This window comes from Lactuca sativa, chromosome 7, assembly GCF_002870075.4.
Source record: "Lactuca sativa cultivar Salinas chromosome 7, Lsat_Salinas_v11, whole genome shotgun sequence".
Taxonomy (NCBI): Eukaryota; Viridiplantae; Streptophyta; class Magnoliopsida; order Asterales; family Asteraceae; genus Lactuca; species Lactuca sativa.
Genome location: NC_056629.2, coordinates 26,238,085 through 26,254,467, shown reverse-complemented (window position 1 = coordinate 26,254,467; position 16,383 = coordinate 26,238,085). Strand labels below are relative to the sequence as shown.

The 16,383-nt window shown below is 33.4% G+C and overlaps 2 protein-coding genes across 5 annotated transcripts; both read left to right on the top strand.

Moving 5' to 3' along the window:
* The first annotated feature begins 638 nt into the window (after positions 1-638).
* On the top strand, positions 639-3,555 carry LOC111906765 (bifunctional riboflavin kinase/FMN phosphatase). Of its 2 annotated transcripts, XM_052765477.1 has the most exons (12): positions 639-847; positions 968-1,002; positions 1,229-1,358; positions 1,449-1,635; positions 1,726-1,856; positions 1,943-2,012; positions 2,093-2,158; positions 2,340-2,494; positions 2,592-2,687; positions 2,781-2,932; positions 3,015-3,098; positions 3,184-3,555. In XM_052765477.1, exons 2-12 carry the CDS (start codon positions 988-990, stop codon positions 3,331-3,333), a joined length of 1,236 nt encoding a protein of 411 aa, XP_052621437.1. In that variant the 5' UTR covers positions 639-847; positions 968-987; the 3' UTR covers positions 3,334-3,555. The 2 variants fall into 2 exon arrangements, with proteins under 2 accessions (XP_052621437.1, XP_023758312.1); XM_023902544.3 differs by lacking the exon at positions 968-1,002.
* Positions 3,556-3,988: 433 nt separating this feature from the next.
* Positions 3,989-9,040, top strand: LOC111906778 (uncharacterized). Of its 3 annotated transcripts, XM_052765455.1 has the most exons (18): positions 3,989-4,300; positions 4,438-4,500; positions 4,631-4,686; positions 4,763-4,843; positions 4,954-5,027; positions 5,210-5,292; positions 5,516-5,622; positions 5,694-5,836; positions 5,909-5,956; positions 6,074-6,126; positions 6,238-6,322; positions 6,414-6,480; positions 6,578-6,694; positions 6,806-7,546; positions 7,766-7,928; positions 8,467-8,533; positions 8,666-8,784; positions 8,875-9,040. In XM_052765455.1, exons 1-14 carry the CDS (start codon positions 4,101-4,103, stop codon positions 6,916-6,918), a joined length of 1,290 nt encoding a protein of 429 aa, XP_052621415.1. In that variant the 5' UTR covers positions 3,989-4,100; the 3' UTR covers positions 6,919-7,546; positions 7,766-7,928; positions 8,467-8,533; positions 8,666-8,784; positions 8,875-9,040. The 3 variants fall into 3 exon arrangements, with proteins under 3 accessions (XP_052621415.1, XP_052621416.1, XP_023758319.1); XM_052765456.1 differs by lacking the exon at positions 8,666-8,784; XM_023902551.2 differs by having other exon boundaries at positions 8,666-9,040.
* The last annotated feature ends 7,343 nt before the right edge of the window (positions 9,041-16,383 follow it).

Here is a 16,383-nt window from a genome sequence, read left to right as displayed (position 1 = left end):
GAATAAAAAAACATGGGTAAAAGATATAGATAAATGTACATTGTTTAACGATTTAACTTCACAATCTAAAATAGATATTAAAGATAATGAAAAAAATAATACAATTAACGACGACAAAGAGTGAACATATAGAAGTTATCAACATAGGATTAACACATAGCACGCTATTAATTAACCCAAAAATATAACAAACTTTAAAAAAAATTAAAAACAACTAACAATCCTTACTAAAATATAATATCTGAGATTTTAAAAGTATTCATGATTTATAATGGTGTAATAGCAAGATTCATGCCATATCAAATATATAATATTCGATACATAATAAAAATATGTATATAGTCAAATTATCAAGATTCATGCCATGTCAATTTTACATCTTGTTAAATACTTTATTAATTTTATCTTTAATCTATCTTGTAATTTCATGGTAATTTATTATTTAATTTCTTAATCTTATAATTTATAATGTTTCTTTAGTTATTTTCATGTTTATTATTTTATTGTTGTTTATACATTTTTTGATATAAAAATATTTCTAAGATAAAAAATGAAAAAGTTGAAAAATAAAACTTAAAGGGCTAAAAATGAAAACATAGAAAACTCTTTGGTTATTTAGTGCTACAAAACTAGCCGCGGATGTTCTCTCTGATAGCGCTTTGATTTATCAGTCGAACAAAACCACAAACAATTCGCCGTCGTGACCGTCGTCTAGTCCGGCGACTGATGTTTCCGCCGCCCTTTGTCATCAATTTGCTATAATCGTTGTATCTGAAACTTTATGCAGCAGAAATTGTGTCGGTCGTAGTTCTTTGTTGTCAATTTGCAAACTAGTTTCAATTTGAAGGTACGTATTACTTCATATCTAGATTGAACATTTAAATTTTGATTATCTTGCAAATAATTGATCGATTTCAGTTTGTTCCTTTTTTTTGGTAATCTTCATACCTGATATCATGAGAAACAGATGTTTGATGAAATGCCTGAATGCAAATTGTGCAGGCATGAACTCGAAGTACCTCTTTTTACTTCTTAGATTGATTATGTTTGCATTATAAATGGACTCAAATATATGATTCTTTAGAACCAGTTTCAATATGATGATACTGTACAATTTTTCATAAACTTTTTAAATCACAATTGATCTATTCCCTTTTATGCTTTCTTTTTCCTTGTAACTTGCTTAAAGTTTCACACACATCTAAACTAAGCTCTATTGGTATTGCAGAAGTTTGTAAATGCAAGTCTAAAATCTGCTGGAAGAGTTCTGATTTTAACAACAAACTGGATGATGAATTCCCTAAGGAAACTGGTTTCATGTGTGATCCTTGACCTGGATGGAACTCTTGTAAATACAGGTAAGCTTCTATGAAAGTAGGTGATTTATTACCTTGTTTGCTTTCTGATGCATATATGTTGATGGAAGTTAAAAAGCTCTATATTGACAGATGGCATTGTGAGTGAAGTTTTGAAAGTTTATCTGGTTAAGTATGAGAAGAAATGGGATGGAAGAGAGGCTCATAAGATTATAGGGAAAACACCTATAGAAGCTGCAGCTGCTATTGTGGAGGATTATGAGCTTCCTTTATCCAAAGAAGACTTGCTATCAGAAATTTCTCCAATGTTCTCTGATCAGTAATAACTAATAGCCTCACTCTTTCCTTTTAAGTTTGACTTATTTAGACTAAATACTAATCTAGTTTTTTTAATTATTCTAATTATTAGATGGTGCAAACTTAAAGCACTACCAGGTGCATATCGTTTGGTTAAACATTTAAGAGGACATGGAGTGAAAATGGCATTGGCTTCTAACTCTCCACGAGCTAGCATTGAAACAAAGATAAGCTATCATGATAGTAAGTTGGAATTTTTATATATTGTTAATCTCCTGTTTATTCATTTTAAACTGTTCTCTTACTAGTTTAAATCTTTATCTATGCAGCTTGGAAAGAATCCTTTGCAGCAATTGTTGCTGGTGATGAAGTGAAAGCAGGAAAGCCATCTCCTGAAATGTGAGATAAAAATGTTGACTTTTTTTTTTTCGGTTTAAATTTTTAAATGAGATGACTTTTTACATGATTTTCATTTTCAGATTCTTGGAAGCAAGCAAAAGGCTAAACGTTGATCCTTCTAAATGTCTTGTCATTGAAGATTCACTGTGAGTTTGCTCTTCTTTAAATAACTTGACTAGCGGCTATTTTCGATGATGAAGACGACAAGGGCATTTTTGTCTTTTACACAGACAAGAGACCGAGAGCAAAGTCCCTGTCCCAATATATGTCAAACACAGTACAATTTGTTCTAATCTGTTTTTGTTTTGTTATGTCATGTCATGTCAGACCAGGTGTTGCAGCTGCTAAAGCTGCTAATATGGAGGTGGTGGCTGTACCATCACTTCCAAAGCAGTCACATCTTTACACTGATGCTGACGAGGTGATCACTTCACTTCTTGACCTACATCCTGAAAAGTGGGGCCTACCCCCATTTGAAGATTGTAAATTTCTCTCACTAATTTAATCCATATTCCATTAAACTTCACTTATATTTCACACATTTTTTAATAATTTAATTTTTTTTTTTCAAAATTTCAGGGATAGATGGTACTTTACCCTTAGAACCTTGGTATATTGGTGGTCCTGTCATCAAGGGGTATGGCCGTGGCTCGAAGGTGCTTGGAATACCAACAGGTTTCCAATTTTACCCTTGGAATTTTCATGTATTTCCATGCTTACCCCTGGTCAGTTTTGTAGGGTTAATCGATTATGATTATTGTTTTTCAGCTAATTTATCAGTAGAAGGGTATGCAACTGTCCTTTCTGAAAATCCTGCGGGTGTATATTTTGGTTGGGCCAAATTATCAAACCATGGTTTTTACAAGATGGTTATGAGCATTGGTTGGAACCCGTATTTTAATAACACCGAGAAGACAATTGTAAGGGCAATTTGGGAACTTTATAAAAACCTAGTTAAATCTTGAAACAATCGGTTTCTAACCCTTTTATTTGTAAATTTAGGAGCCATGGTTGCTTCATAAGTTTGATAAAGATTTCTATGGTGAAGAATTACATCTTCTTGTTGTTGGCTATATCCGGCCCGAGGTACTCTCCTAAATTCATCTTGTTACTCTGTTACCAATACACTGATACTGATACACTGATACTGATACTGATGGAATGATGGCAGGCAAACTTCCCATCGCTTGAAAGCTTAATTGCAAAGATACATGAAGATGGTAAAAGAGCCGAGAATGCGCTTGAACTTCCTTTATATGCCAAGTACAAAGATGAAATGTATTTCAAAAGCATTGCACATGGGCAAAATAGTCATTTGTGACCTCTATTTTTATGGTGTTTTGAAAATTGGTTGAGCATAAACTCATGATATTAATATACAAACATGTACTGATTTTGGATTATCAATTTCGAAAAATAAATGTAATTTGGACTTTTACAATGAGGTGGTGGCATTTATACACTTAGTGGTGTTCACTGTTCATTAATCATGCCACTTGAAACTTGTTATCAGACTTTATAAATAAACTTACATATTTACTCATTCTCTGTCCATATGTTCTTTTTTTACATATTTTATCAATTTATGAATAATTAAATAGAATAAAATGCAACAAGTAGAATAGTAAAACATTTTATGCAAGATGCAATTTATGTTTTGATTCTCTCAAATGAATAAATTCCAACAATCTAATCAAACAGAAAATTGTCACATAATCATGCAATCTACAAGTATCTTTCCTATGTTCGAATCAACGAAGACATCCCATGGATCATTTTTTTTTATTCCATTGCAAGTTACTACTTCTGAATTCTAATATAACATAGATAGTAGTTGATAAAGTAATGAAGATATATTATAAAAGTAAAGTGATATGAAAACAAATATAATGATATATTTGTAGGACTTTTGGAAAAAAAAAATTCATGAATATATTTGTAAACATTATATTTAGGTTCGTAACTTGAACAACCCTACCACTAACCATTAGCATTAGAGCAGCTCTTTTGTACGTTTTGGCGGGCACTCTTAAATTAACAACTCACTCTAGTGTAGTTACCGCTTCCTTCTCCGGCGGATTCAGTAAAATGGGGGAGCAGGAACAAGAAAGCGTCGAACTTGAAGCCGTAGAAGTCATGGAAGAACAACCGACGACCGACGATCAATCTGACTATTCCTCTTGGCCGCCGGCGATTCGTTTTGATATTCCTCCTCACAAAACCTACCATTTTTCCAGACATTTCAGAGCCTCGTCTAACCCTAATAACTTCCTCAAGGGCGTTAAATGGTAAAATTGCCATCTATTGTTACCAAATTGGAGTTTAATGCTAAGATAGAGTTGATACAGTGGATGTTTTCATTTCAATCGTATCACCGTCCAGTGGTTATGCGTTGCTTATGGTGATTAATGCTGGTTCTCTGTAGGTCGCCGGATGGTTCCTGCTTTCTGACGAGTTCTGATGACAATACTCTTAGTTTATTCACATTGTAAGCAACTTCTATTATCAATTCTACCATTTATGCTGTTTTTGCGCTTTCTGAATTAGAAGCTGCAAGTGTTCTCCAAAGGATGAATAATCTGTATACAATTGGAATCATTCTCTTTTTTCTTTTACAGACCAGATTATGACAACTGTATAGACGAAAAGGCTTGTTCTTCAGCTGCTATTGAAGGTTAGTTTTCTTTTTATCAGACACCTAAAACTAAATCTTTATTAATTTATCTTCTCATCACACTTTTGATTTGCAGATTCATTTCCTGCAAGCCTTGCTTTGACTGAGGGAGAAGCCATATATGATTACTGTTGGTACCCTTACATGTCTGCTTCAGGTTCTTTTTTGTTGATATCCTTTTTCTTTCATTATTAGTAGATTATCCAAAGATACTTGGCATGTAAATCAGCAGTTAACAAGAATTATGTTATTCTGATTGTATTGTAGATCCAGTCTCTTGTGTGTTTGCAACCACCACTCGGGATCATCCTATTCATCTTTGGGATACTAGCACAGGACAGGTGCTTCATCATATTCTTTAATCTTAATATTTAATTAAATTCCCCTAATTGAATATAGCATGTGCTTTGGTCTTGATTTATATCATTGAATCTTTATATTAGTCATTATTATTATTCATGTCATGGATAATAATTGTGGTAATACTTTATTAACACTTGATTGATTCAACATGGAATTACAGCTACGTTGCACATATCGAGCATATGATGCCATGGATGAAATAACTGCTGCCTTCTCAATCGGTTTCAACCCCTCAGGAACAAAGTAAGCTTATACTATTTTAAAGGACTACAACACATTTTCTTTCATCTTTATTTTATTTGTTTCTTATAGAATCCTACATTCCTTTCTTTCTGTTACAACATTGTACTTAAAAAAATCCACAATGCCATATAATTGGTTAGACTTTTCAAAGTACAATTTCTTAATAAGAAAAATAAATGAATGAAAGTATGTTGCTATATAAATATTAACTTATTTGATTCAGGATATTTGCTGGCTACAACAAATCCATCAGGATATTTGATATTCATCGCCCTGGTAGAGATTTCCAACAACATTCAACCATCCAAGGAAACAAGGAAGGACAAGCAGGTTGGTGTGGTTAACTACAAGGGTATTTTGGGTATTTCACTAATAATATGAACTTTCTTCCTTGCATTCAGGTATCATATCATCAATTGCCTTTTCTCCAAGTCATACAGGGATGCTTGCTACAGGGTCTTATAGTCAAACTACAGCAATACATAGGGAAGATAATATGGAACTCTTATATGTCCTACATGGTCAAGAAGGTGGGGTTACACATGTAAGTAAGGCAGCTGTATATATGCATATTTATATCTAATCATGGTTGAAAAAATGACCGTTTTACCCTCAGGTTCAATTCTCCAAAGATGGGAACTATCTTTACACCGGGGGACGAAAGGTATGAATATGATGCTGTCTACATCTAACATACCCTTCTTGACCATTTTAATGCAATTAAATTTCTATTTATTTTTTAATCAGGTAATTTTATTAAAGTAATTGTTTTTTTTTGTAGGATCCATATATACTTTGTTGGGATATACGCAATACAGTTGAAATTGTATACAAGTAATAGCGTCTTGTCTTTTATTCTCTTTAAGTGTTGTCTGTATGGATAAAGTGTTTTCTGAATAATAATTTATTTTTTTATTTATTATTATTATTTTGTTGTTAATTTAGGTTATATAGATCATCAGAGTCCACCAATCAACGGATACAGTTTGACACAGAGCCATACGGTCGATATCTTGGTACTGGTGGACAGGTAATTTTTATATTTTTATGATTAAATTTCATTTTCATTTTATAACGCTTTTCAGAATATAATTATATTATAAAAAATATTGTAATTCTAGGATGGTTTGGTACATATGTATGATCTTCAAACGGGTCAATGGGTATCCAGCTTTCAAGCTGCATCAGGTACTACTTTTCTCAAAAAAAAAAAAAAAAATTAAAACATTATTTATCCGGGTAACACTTAATACAGACAGAAGTTAATTATATGTTTTTGATGCAGACACTGTTAGTGGTTTTTCTTTCCATCCGTTTTTGCCAATGGCTGCCACGTCATCAGGGCACCGTAGATTTGTAGGCCTTGATGAGTCTGATGAAGAGTTGAGTTTGACTTTACGAGGTATTTATTTTATAACACTTTTTTTTCTTTCTATATTTGTGGTTCCTATCAGGTCCCACCTCTCTTCATTATATTAAGAATGTTGTTAATTGCTCGTTTGGTTGTTTGTAGATGACGAGAATTGTGCTTCAGTTTGGGGTTTCTCAGTTTATTCAGCTGAGGATTATGCTGCAAACGCGAATCTTGGAGACTCAAATGGTCAACTTGATCAAGAAAACTCATAATGTGGGTCCCAATTTGACACCCCCTAAATCGAGAGCAAGTTCTTGTCTCGTCTTTTTGGATTGGATCAAATAGTTATAATTATTTTTCCATTGACATCATCGAATCTATCTGGTACAATATCGTACAACCTGTTGTGTTGTGTCTTGTTTGGTGTAACAAACTGGCCTAATTAGAAAAGATGGTCTGATGACTGTCCAGTGTAACGAAAAGAAATGTCTATTGAATATGGACCGACATCATTTATATTATTCTATTGTTTGTTTAATTTTGAGGGTTTTGATAATTTGGTAAATTCTGAATTACATGCGACACTTCTAGTATGATATTTGGATTTTTAGAAAAGGGATAATGACTTAAAAGGGTAATGTATTTTTTGATTTGTACACATTTAGTCACTGACTTTTATTTTCGTCTACATGAGATAGCCATATGGTGGTGGGATAGGTTGAGGTGGTCCTGCTATATGTTGTAGGCCAAGATACCAAGTGCGGGCCGGCTGTAAAGTGTAGGCACGGAGGCTCGAGAAGAGTGGTTGGGTTAAAGCGCCATGCTGACAAACCCTGGGTATTCCAGTCTGATGACTAATTGGACCTGTTGTATGTTGGCTGTAACAGCCCGAAATCTCAGGTATTGTTAAATTATGTTTTTGGGGTGTTTTAAGAGGGGACTCGGCGAGTTAGAGCCTAGACTCGCCGAGTAGGACCGCAGACCTGGTCGCGGGTTCGCGACTGGACTCGACGAGTCCAGATATGGACTCGGCGAGTCGGCGCTGTTTAGCGAAAACCCTAGCCGTTCAGGTTTGGGACGTATAAAAGGGACTTATAGGCCGTCATTGTTCGTCTTTAGTCGACTGAGAAGAACCCTAAACGGCTGTGGGCATCTAGAGCAAGATTGAAGGATATTAGGGCCTTGAAGAAATTGTTGTGCAAGGAGGAGAAGAGTTTTGGCTAAAGGAACAGCAAGGGATTCGAGTTCTGCGGTTTGGGGACACAGAGAGTGCGTTATTCAGGTAATATTTCGGATCTTTTCTGTTATGTTGATGTGTGCATGGATTTAGGGTTTATGGAACCCATTTGGTGATTAGATGGATTAGTACCTTGTTACCCAAACGACTATAACCCTGTATTAGGACCTTTAGAGGTCCAGAAGGTCCCATGCTTGTGTATTTCGGGACAATACTTATCTCAGGAAGCAGTTTGATCGACTGCATGGCATGGACTCGACGAGTCCGACGAACAGACTCGGCGAGTAGCTTGGAGATTGACTGGAACTCGTCGAGCTGTTCTTCAGACTCGGCGAGTGGAGTCGGGGTGGCCCCGCGATTCTTCCACGAGGATCTCGTCGAGCCAAGAGGGATACTCGACGAGTCGAAAGGGAACATCAGGGAAAGTTGGGGAGGACGTCTAGACTCGCCGAGTCGCCTTTGCACTCGCCGAGTCTGGTCAAGTTGACCGTTGACCGTTGACCAGAGTTGACCTACATGTAATTTCTTAGAGTCAGTTGTCTTGAAAGATAAAAGTATTAATAAGGGATATATGATATTATAGGAAGTCTGTAGCTCGGCGGATCGAGTGCGAGTGATTTCAGGAGTCGCTAGCTTTCATTACCCGCGAGGTGAGTCCTCTCACTATACTGTACCCGGAAGGGTTTGACTGTGTGACCGGAAGGTCGGATATGATATGTGATATGTATGCTATATGTGGTAAGTTATTTGTTATATGTGCTATGTATGTCATGGGCCGGAAGGCGATATGTTATGGGCCGGAAGGCAAAATGTTGTGTGATGGACCGGAAGGTCGGCGTGGGTAGGACCGGAAGGTTTACTCAGCAGGGACGGAAGTCCCCTGAGACACATGGACCGGAAGGTCAGGGCCTGGAAAGGCGTATATGCGTAAGTTGTATATTGGGGAACTCACTAAGCATTTATGCTTACAGTTGTTATGTATGTGTTTCAGGTACTAGCGAGGACCGTGGGAAGGCGCCGGCGTGATCGATACACACTGAAGGATGTTTTTATGATCTTGGGATTTAGATAGTTTGTATTTGACATGACACTTAAATTATTTGCCTTGTTTTGAATGGAAATACTATTTTTTTTTAAATGAAAAATTTGTTTGAAAATTTGCGTTGTTACATTGGCATTCCAGTCCAATAACTAATTGGGTCAAGCTATTCAAATATGATGAGTGTGGGCTCATTATGCATGATAATACGTTTGTTGTAACGAGTATTTTAGGGAAAATTCACTAAACTTTGTGTTTACCCAGTTGTTTATGTTTTCAGGTTTTATTGTTGATCGTGGGAAGGCGAAAGCATGATTGTACACACTCATCAACAGTTTTGAGGATTCCGTGTTTCTTATATTACTTTGATTTTCGATAAATGTATTTTGGAATAAACGTTTTTTTCTTAATAATGGATATATAATTAGGGACTTTTGCCTTATTTAAAAATGAAAACTTTTGGTTGTGAAAATGAGACGTTACACATAAACATCAACAACCCATACACTTCATCAATGATTGTCTCACGTAAGATGTGAGAAAAACCTAAAGAAATCATTCATAAGTATTGAATGAGTAAAAAAACAAAAATGTCTTTTTTTGAAACAAAAAACTATTAATGACTAAATGTGTACAAAAATATTAAAGACTATATGAGTCACGTAAAACACTAATGCCCCTATAGAGTAAGGATATTTTGCTATCAATGAAACCCAAAAAAAAGTGCCTTTTGGCATCAAACATGTTTTGTGAGATAATTTGAGGATACTTAACTATTCCAATAAGATGTAAAATTTATTTTATAACTTTGATTGCAAAAGTTCTAGAGTCTTCAAATTAAGGGTCATAAACCCATTAGATTTAGTTGTAGTCCTTCGGTTTCAAGGTAAATTTCGGAAAATCCAAGGTATATGGTGTTGGGGCATCGAGTTGTGAAACCGCATTTGCTGCTAGAATACTTGGCTGTGAGGCTCGTTGTCTACCTTTTACCTACCTTGGAGTACCAGTTGGGGCAAACATGAACTTGGTGAGGAACTGGCAACTAATCATTAACAAGTTTCAATCCAAGCTCACGAGATGGAAGGCAAAAACATTATCTTTTGGGGGGAGACTAACTCTTATTACTTCTGTATTGGGAAATCTTCCCACATACTATCTCTCGCTTTTTAATGCTCCCCTAAGTGTAATTGAGAGGCTTGAAAAGATAAGAAGATCTTTCCTATGGGGGGAAGTGATGAGAAAAATAAAATTCACTGGGTTTCGTGGAGCAAAGTCACTAGCCCTAAACAGCTATGAACATTGCTCTGTTGGTTAAATGATGGTGGAGACTAAGGAATAATACATCAGCTCTGTGGAGAAAGATTATATGTGGAGTTCATAACCTGTTCAACAAACCGAAAGATTATCTCTCCAAGAAATCTCTCAGTGGTGTGTGGAACAACATAGCAGGTGTAAAAAAATGACTTGGAATCTATGGGTATAAGTATCAATGACATATTTAGACAATGTGTCAAATCTGGGGAGAACACCCAGTTCTGGAACGATATTTGGATTGGATCATTAGAATTAAAAAAGGTATATCTTGCTCTTTATGATCTAGAGGCTCAAAAGAGATGTGTGGTGAAGGACTGAATAAATGAAACTGGTGGTACCAGTTGGTGTTGGAAGTCTAACCCATCAAATTGTGGGTTACACAACTGTCTATCAAGTCTTGTTCAGGATATTGGATCGGTTAAGTTGCATCCTGGATCAGATTATACATATTGCTCTCTTGCCCCTGATGAAATTTATAGTGTTCCTATCCTCAGACATTTAATTGAACTCAAACATGCCAGTAATTTTTCTCATAATCTGATCAGCTGGTGTAAGTTAATTCCCATAAAGGTGTTATGCTTCGTTTGGAGAGCAGTGCAGGGTAGTATACCTTGTGCTATGGCACTTATCAGAAGAAACATTCCTATTGATTTCATATTCTGTGGTCTATGTGTAAATCAGCAGGAAGATGCAGATCATATACTCATCAACTGTCCGTTTGCGAGTATGGTTCGGAGAAAAATTCTCAGTTGGTGCGGGATTGATGATATGGTAGTTAACACAGTAAGTGAGTTCATTGACATTACTTCTAAATGGGGAAACTGTGTAAAGCTTAGAAAAAGACTCACTGCAATTTGTTATGGAATGTTATGGGTTCTATGAAAATCAAGGAACAACAGACTATTTCAAAGGTCTGTATGTTTCCCTACTCAAGCGGTCGATGATATTAAGTCATTAGTTTATCTATGGCTCAAATGTAGGGGTAAAAAAGGAATTTGTAGTTGGGAGAGTTGGAATGTATCCCTCTTTTCTATTTTCTGATATGTAATTGACTGTATCTCCTTGGCCATCGTCTAGTTTCTTGCTAGCATGGGTATATTTATAAAATTCTTAGTCGTTTCCAAAAAAAAAAAATAATTGTAGTCAATATAAGATAATTGTGGAGACATTTGATAACTGTTTAATTTTAGTAATGTTGGTGAAAAGGCGAATAATGTTGGTGAAGAGGTGAATAAGAAGCAGTCGGTTTTTATTAAAGAGTGTCTTTTTGATGAATCTTTTATAATATCTTTAAAGGTCTCTAGACTATACACCAAATTTGAAATTTTCGATATAATTTTTTACTTGGGGACATTTAAAGTTGATGGTAAATTATTAAAATCGCAATTATTACTATCTATAAACATACCTACTTAATGTACAAAATTTCATATTGTATATAACATATATTTACCCAACAACTAAATGCAGTGAATAATTAACTACATGCATGTCAACTTTGAAAAAAATTTACACGTTTTTCCAATGCTTATTTTGTTAGGCTTACACTTTATATTTATTTTTTTTTCCAATACTTTCATAAGAAAAAATTACTATTAAAATACCATCTCAGTGTGGGGCGTCTCTATTTGTGAGCCATACAATGAATAAACCGAATATTAAACGTGAGGTCATAATTTAAAAGTTAAAACACATCAAATGTGATATATACATGTGGCTTATACTTTATAAATTGTTTAATTTTAATTAATAGACTCGTGGATCTGAGAGGTTCGACGGTGAGAATGTTAATTATACAAAGATGACGTGGACAATATTTTAAGTGTTAGCTGAATTTCATGAATAGGTCAACAACTTGCCAACTAGAACATCAATTTCTACGCTGGTCAACCATTTCACCTCTTTTAATGTTTGTTTGGGTACTATCATATCTGCATTAAATATAAGTGTATGTATCTATGTTAGTATGTATGTATGTATGCAAATGTATTAGTGTATGCATGTTGATTTGTGAAAGCTAATTGTAGTATGTGACTTGAAATCAATGTCTAAGTCGATAAAGAGAGCTTATATGGTTGCATAATTGTGTTAGCAAGTATAACAAAATGTTAGTATATCATTTATAGCAAAAAAAATGAGCTTAAAGTGATAAGAACCAGTTAAAAGTTGGGTTTAATGTTGTTTAATTTTCAGAAATCAATTTTGACTCATTCATTTTCTTATCGATTCAAACACCGAAAAAGTAAGAAAATCAGTTTGACATATAAATACTTACAATTACTTCCATCAAGTAACACTGTAAGATAGGGTGCCACTTATATATATCATACTTGTACAGTTACTATGATAATATGTAAATATCCCTTGTAGGTTGACTGATTCATGAAAGACACCAACTGCTATTAAAAGAAAATAAATCTATATATTTCAAAGAAAAATAACTGTTTTGAAAAAACCATGGAAAATTTTCTTATAATCTTCTTGTACATGAAAGTAAATATGTGCTTGTTAGATCAACAGAGACAATGATTAGGGATAAACGATGTTCTCCACTAATTATTTAGTGAAGCATCTAACCCACTTGTTTAATATATACGAAATTATATATCTATCATGATTCATGGCTGGCTACTAAAGCCTTCAAGTAACGACATAAAAAACCAAAATAAATTAAATCCAGTCCATTATTGTGGTTAAGAATGTTCAATAATAATAATAATAATAACTAATTGTATTATGTATACGTGAGTTGTCCCTTAAGTATTTGTAAGCCACAAAAAAAGTGAACAGAACAATAGCCTAATGTATGCCTTTACAACGCAACTCTACAAAAGTGTAATGTTTATTGATTTGATTGTATTATTTCATAGTTTCTGCTTAAATGATAAAGTGAGATGTCAAGTGTAGCTGTTTGCAATTTCTTATTTTGTTAGTTATGACAGTGAAGGATAAATTGTGTTCATCTTTCTTAATTTGCATGTAATTTTATTTGGGTTTTAAAATGTTGTATTTTTTATTTCTTGTTATGATGATTTTTAAAATTTATGAGAAAAAAATGAAGAAATGAACAACTCAACGATAGAATAAAAATGGTTTCCTTCTTAGTTAAGCTCAAGGTACATGTACATGTTAGAAAGAGCACATGGCACACACATGTGGGCTAGTTTGACCTCAAACATGACTGAATGGCAAGATCATGAAAGCCACATCTCCTTGTGGAGTAAGGGGCAACACACTAAAACATACATGTATTTTAAGAATACAAAGTACAACGTGTAATGATAGACATAAATAACGATACTGATAGAAGTTATTGATATGATAATTACTTATTTTTACTAAACATTGTAAAATCAACATGGTTACAGATAAAGGGCTATCAATGTAGTAACTATTGACGATGATCAATAGCTACCACCGATTGCTCGGTACTTATTGTTGTCGAACTACTAGTATATGTTATCATAAACATGGTTCTAGGTTAGATTATTCTAAAACTGTCATTTATGATATTTATCCATTTTAAATGTAACTACGTGTATAAATATAGAGATAATACATGTATTTGGATTTCCTCAGGCACGTCTTAGATGGTGGGTAATATTTGCGACTGTCTAAGGCTGATCTCTCACAAGGGCCCAAAATTTTAGTCTATGTTGTGTGTTGATATTATCTTTCTATTTAGTTGATGTTTTTTGTTTAAGAAAATGGTTTTATTACCCCCCAAAACATTATATATTGTATTGTACGACATTTGGAGAATTTAATTGTCAACTCGAAGATCAAGAACTAAATGAGGAATGTGTGATTTTGTTTTACATCAATATTTTTTATTTTAATCTCGATTTTAATCTCTAAATATTATTAAAAGATAACCTTTAATTCTAAACTGAAGAAAATCAGGATCATTGATTGCATTTCAATCATATATTTTCCACCTTTTGATTATTTGATGACATCATCTTTGTCAACCCATTTATTTTTATCAATAGATTTTATAAAATGTATATTACGTTTTAAATTAGAATTCCATTAATGACACTTAAATCTCACCAAAAATAAAATGAATTAAATTAGAAATTCTATTAATGATAATTAAATGTCACCAAAAATAAAATGAATTAAATTAGAAATTCTATTAATGACAATTAAATCTCACAAAAAATAAAATACAAAAATACCCCGCCTCCCTCAATTCTTTACATAATATATCTAACCTAAATTTTGTAGTGGAGAAGAAAATGGGGAAAAACATGTTGTTTTGATTTTTACTTAACGATTTAGATTTGTAGTCAAACGACTGGAATTATAAATACATCAGATAAAGATAAGAAAACAAGTAACTCAAATTCCACTTGACAACTTTTTAGTCATCTCATATATGTTTATTTCTTGATAACTAATATTTGTACTATTTATCGATATTTATGCTAAAGTTGTGATAACATGAAAATGATTGTTACTCAAGTTGCTTGATTTTTTTTTAGATTTTATGTAGGTTGAAATTCGAGTTGACAAACAACAGAAATGGTCGAATTCATCTGGGCTCTTGTGAACGTAAGTAAAATATATTTTGATTTTTATGTTATGAGGGTGTCAAATTTTGTGGTTTGAAAATTAATTGTCACAGTTGTGTTATTTAGAAATTTAAATCGGATCTTTCTATGGGATTCCCCATTTTTTCATACTTTTGACGAATTGTTCAATAAGTTAAACAATCAAATTATAAACGATAGACTCATACACAATGTATGTCATATCCTTTGCTTTTGGTTGTTAAAATCACAAATTTGTTTTTTTTTTTTCGTTTTTTTATGTGTTAGGATTTGAGACCTTGATTTAGATACTTGAAAATTTTGTTTGGTCTACCTGTCTACTACCTGTTCGATGAAATGCTTAAGGGAACAATATTGGGATAAACTTGCGGCCCAGTTTAAATTACTTTAAAAGTATATTGGTTTAAATTACTTAAAAAATATACTTATCGATTTTTGTTATCCTTCACGGTTTAAATATGTATGTTTCTCCTTAAAGTTTTATGTTTCATCTCTAATAGTTTTTTGTTTATGTTTTAGTTATAATGTCTTCTTTGACCCTTGATCACATTGGTTAGTTTCTCATACTAAGTTTTATTTGAAATCTATATTTAATTGCAAGTTATTACACTATCTAATACCCCAATAATCTCTAATATTTGTATAAGATGGTGACAATTATTATTTTTTATTGCAGCTTCTCTTCATATTGATTATCGGATGTGGTTTGAGTTATGGAATGCTACGACTGAGCGGATTCCATATTGTGGGGCGTTGGAATTCATTACAGAAGGAGACATGATTTATATACCTTATTGGGTATTGATAGAATGCTCATGTAGATCGATAAATATTTTACAATATGTTCTTTTAACCTTATATTATGACCTTTTTTGGAAAAAAAATTGTTTTTTAATATTAAACCTTGGAAAAAAAAGTTCATATATAGCATCATACTCTTAAAAAATGATTTTTGTGACATCCCCATTTTTACGACCAAAAAAGACCGATTTTGTTTATGCTTTATAAAAAATCAGAGTATCTCTTTTAATAAAAATGTTGCGGAATTTGTTCCCAGAAAAACATGATAATCACGTTATCAAAGCATTTCTAAAGAAATATATTTTTATTCACTTTTAAAACATTTGGGATGTCATCGTCAATACAGAAACATAAGCATAAACAAAACTTACATTCGTTTACTCTAGTGATCTACATCTCTTTTAAATCTCTTAGTGTAATGTGACTTCACATCAACACCTGTGATATAAATAAACTGAGTGAGTCAGGTTAAGAAACCTGGTGAGTACATAGGGTTTTCAACCCACAATAATATAATTATTATGTTTAAACAATCAAACAATCAATCAATTACCCATCCACATTATCTTCTTTATTCTTAAGGATCTACCCTAAGAATCAACTATTTCTCATTCATTCATTCCTAAAGATCATCCTAAGGAAACAACATGAAGTCCATTGTTGCCAATGACACATTGGTTAAGCGCAACTGCTAATCTTGTCACTTAGGCGCACCTGCCAGAATTGGGTCATTTTCTATGAGGCGCTTCTGCCGGTATTGACCTTTAAACGCTACTGTCATGGTCATAAG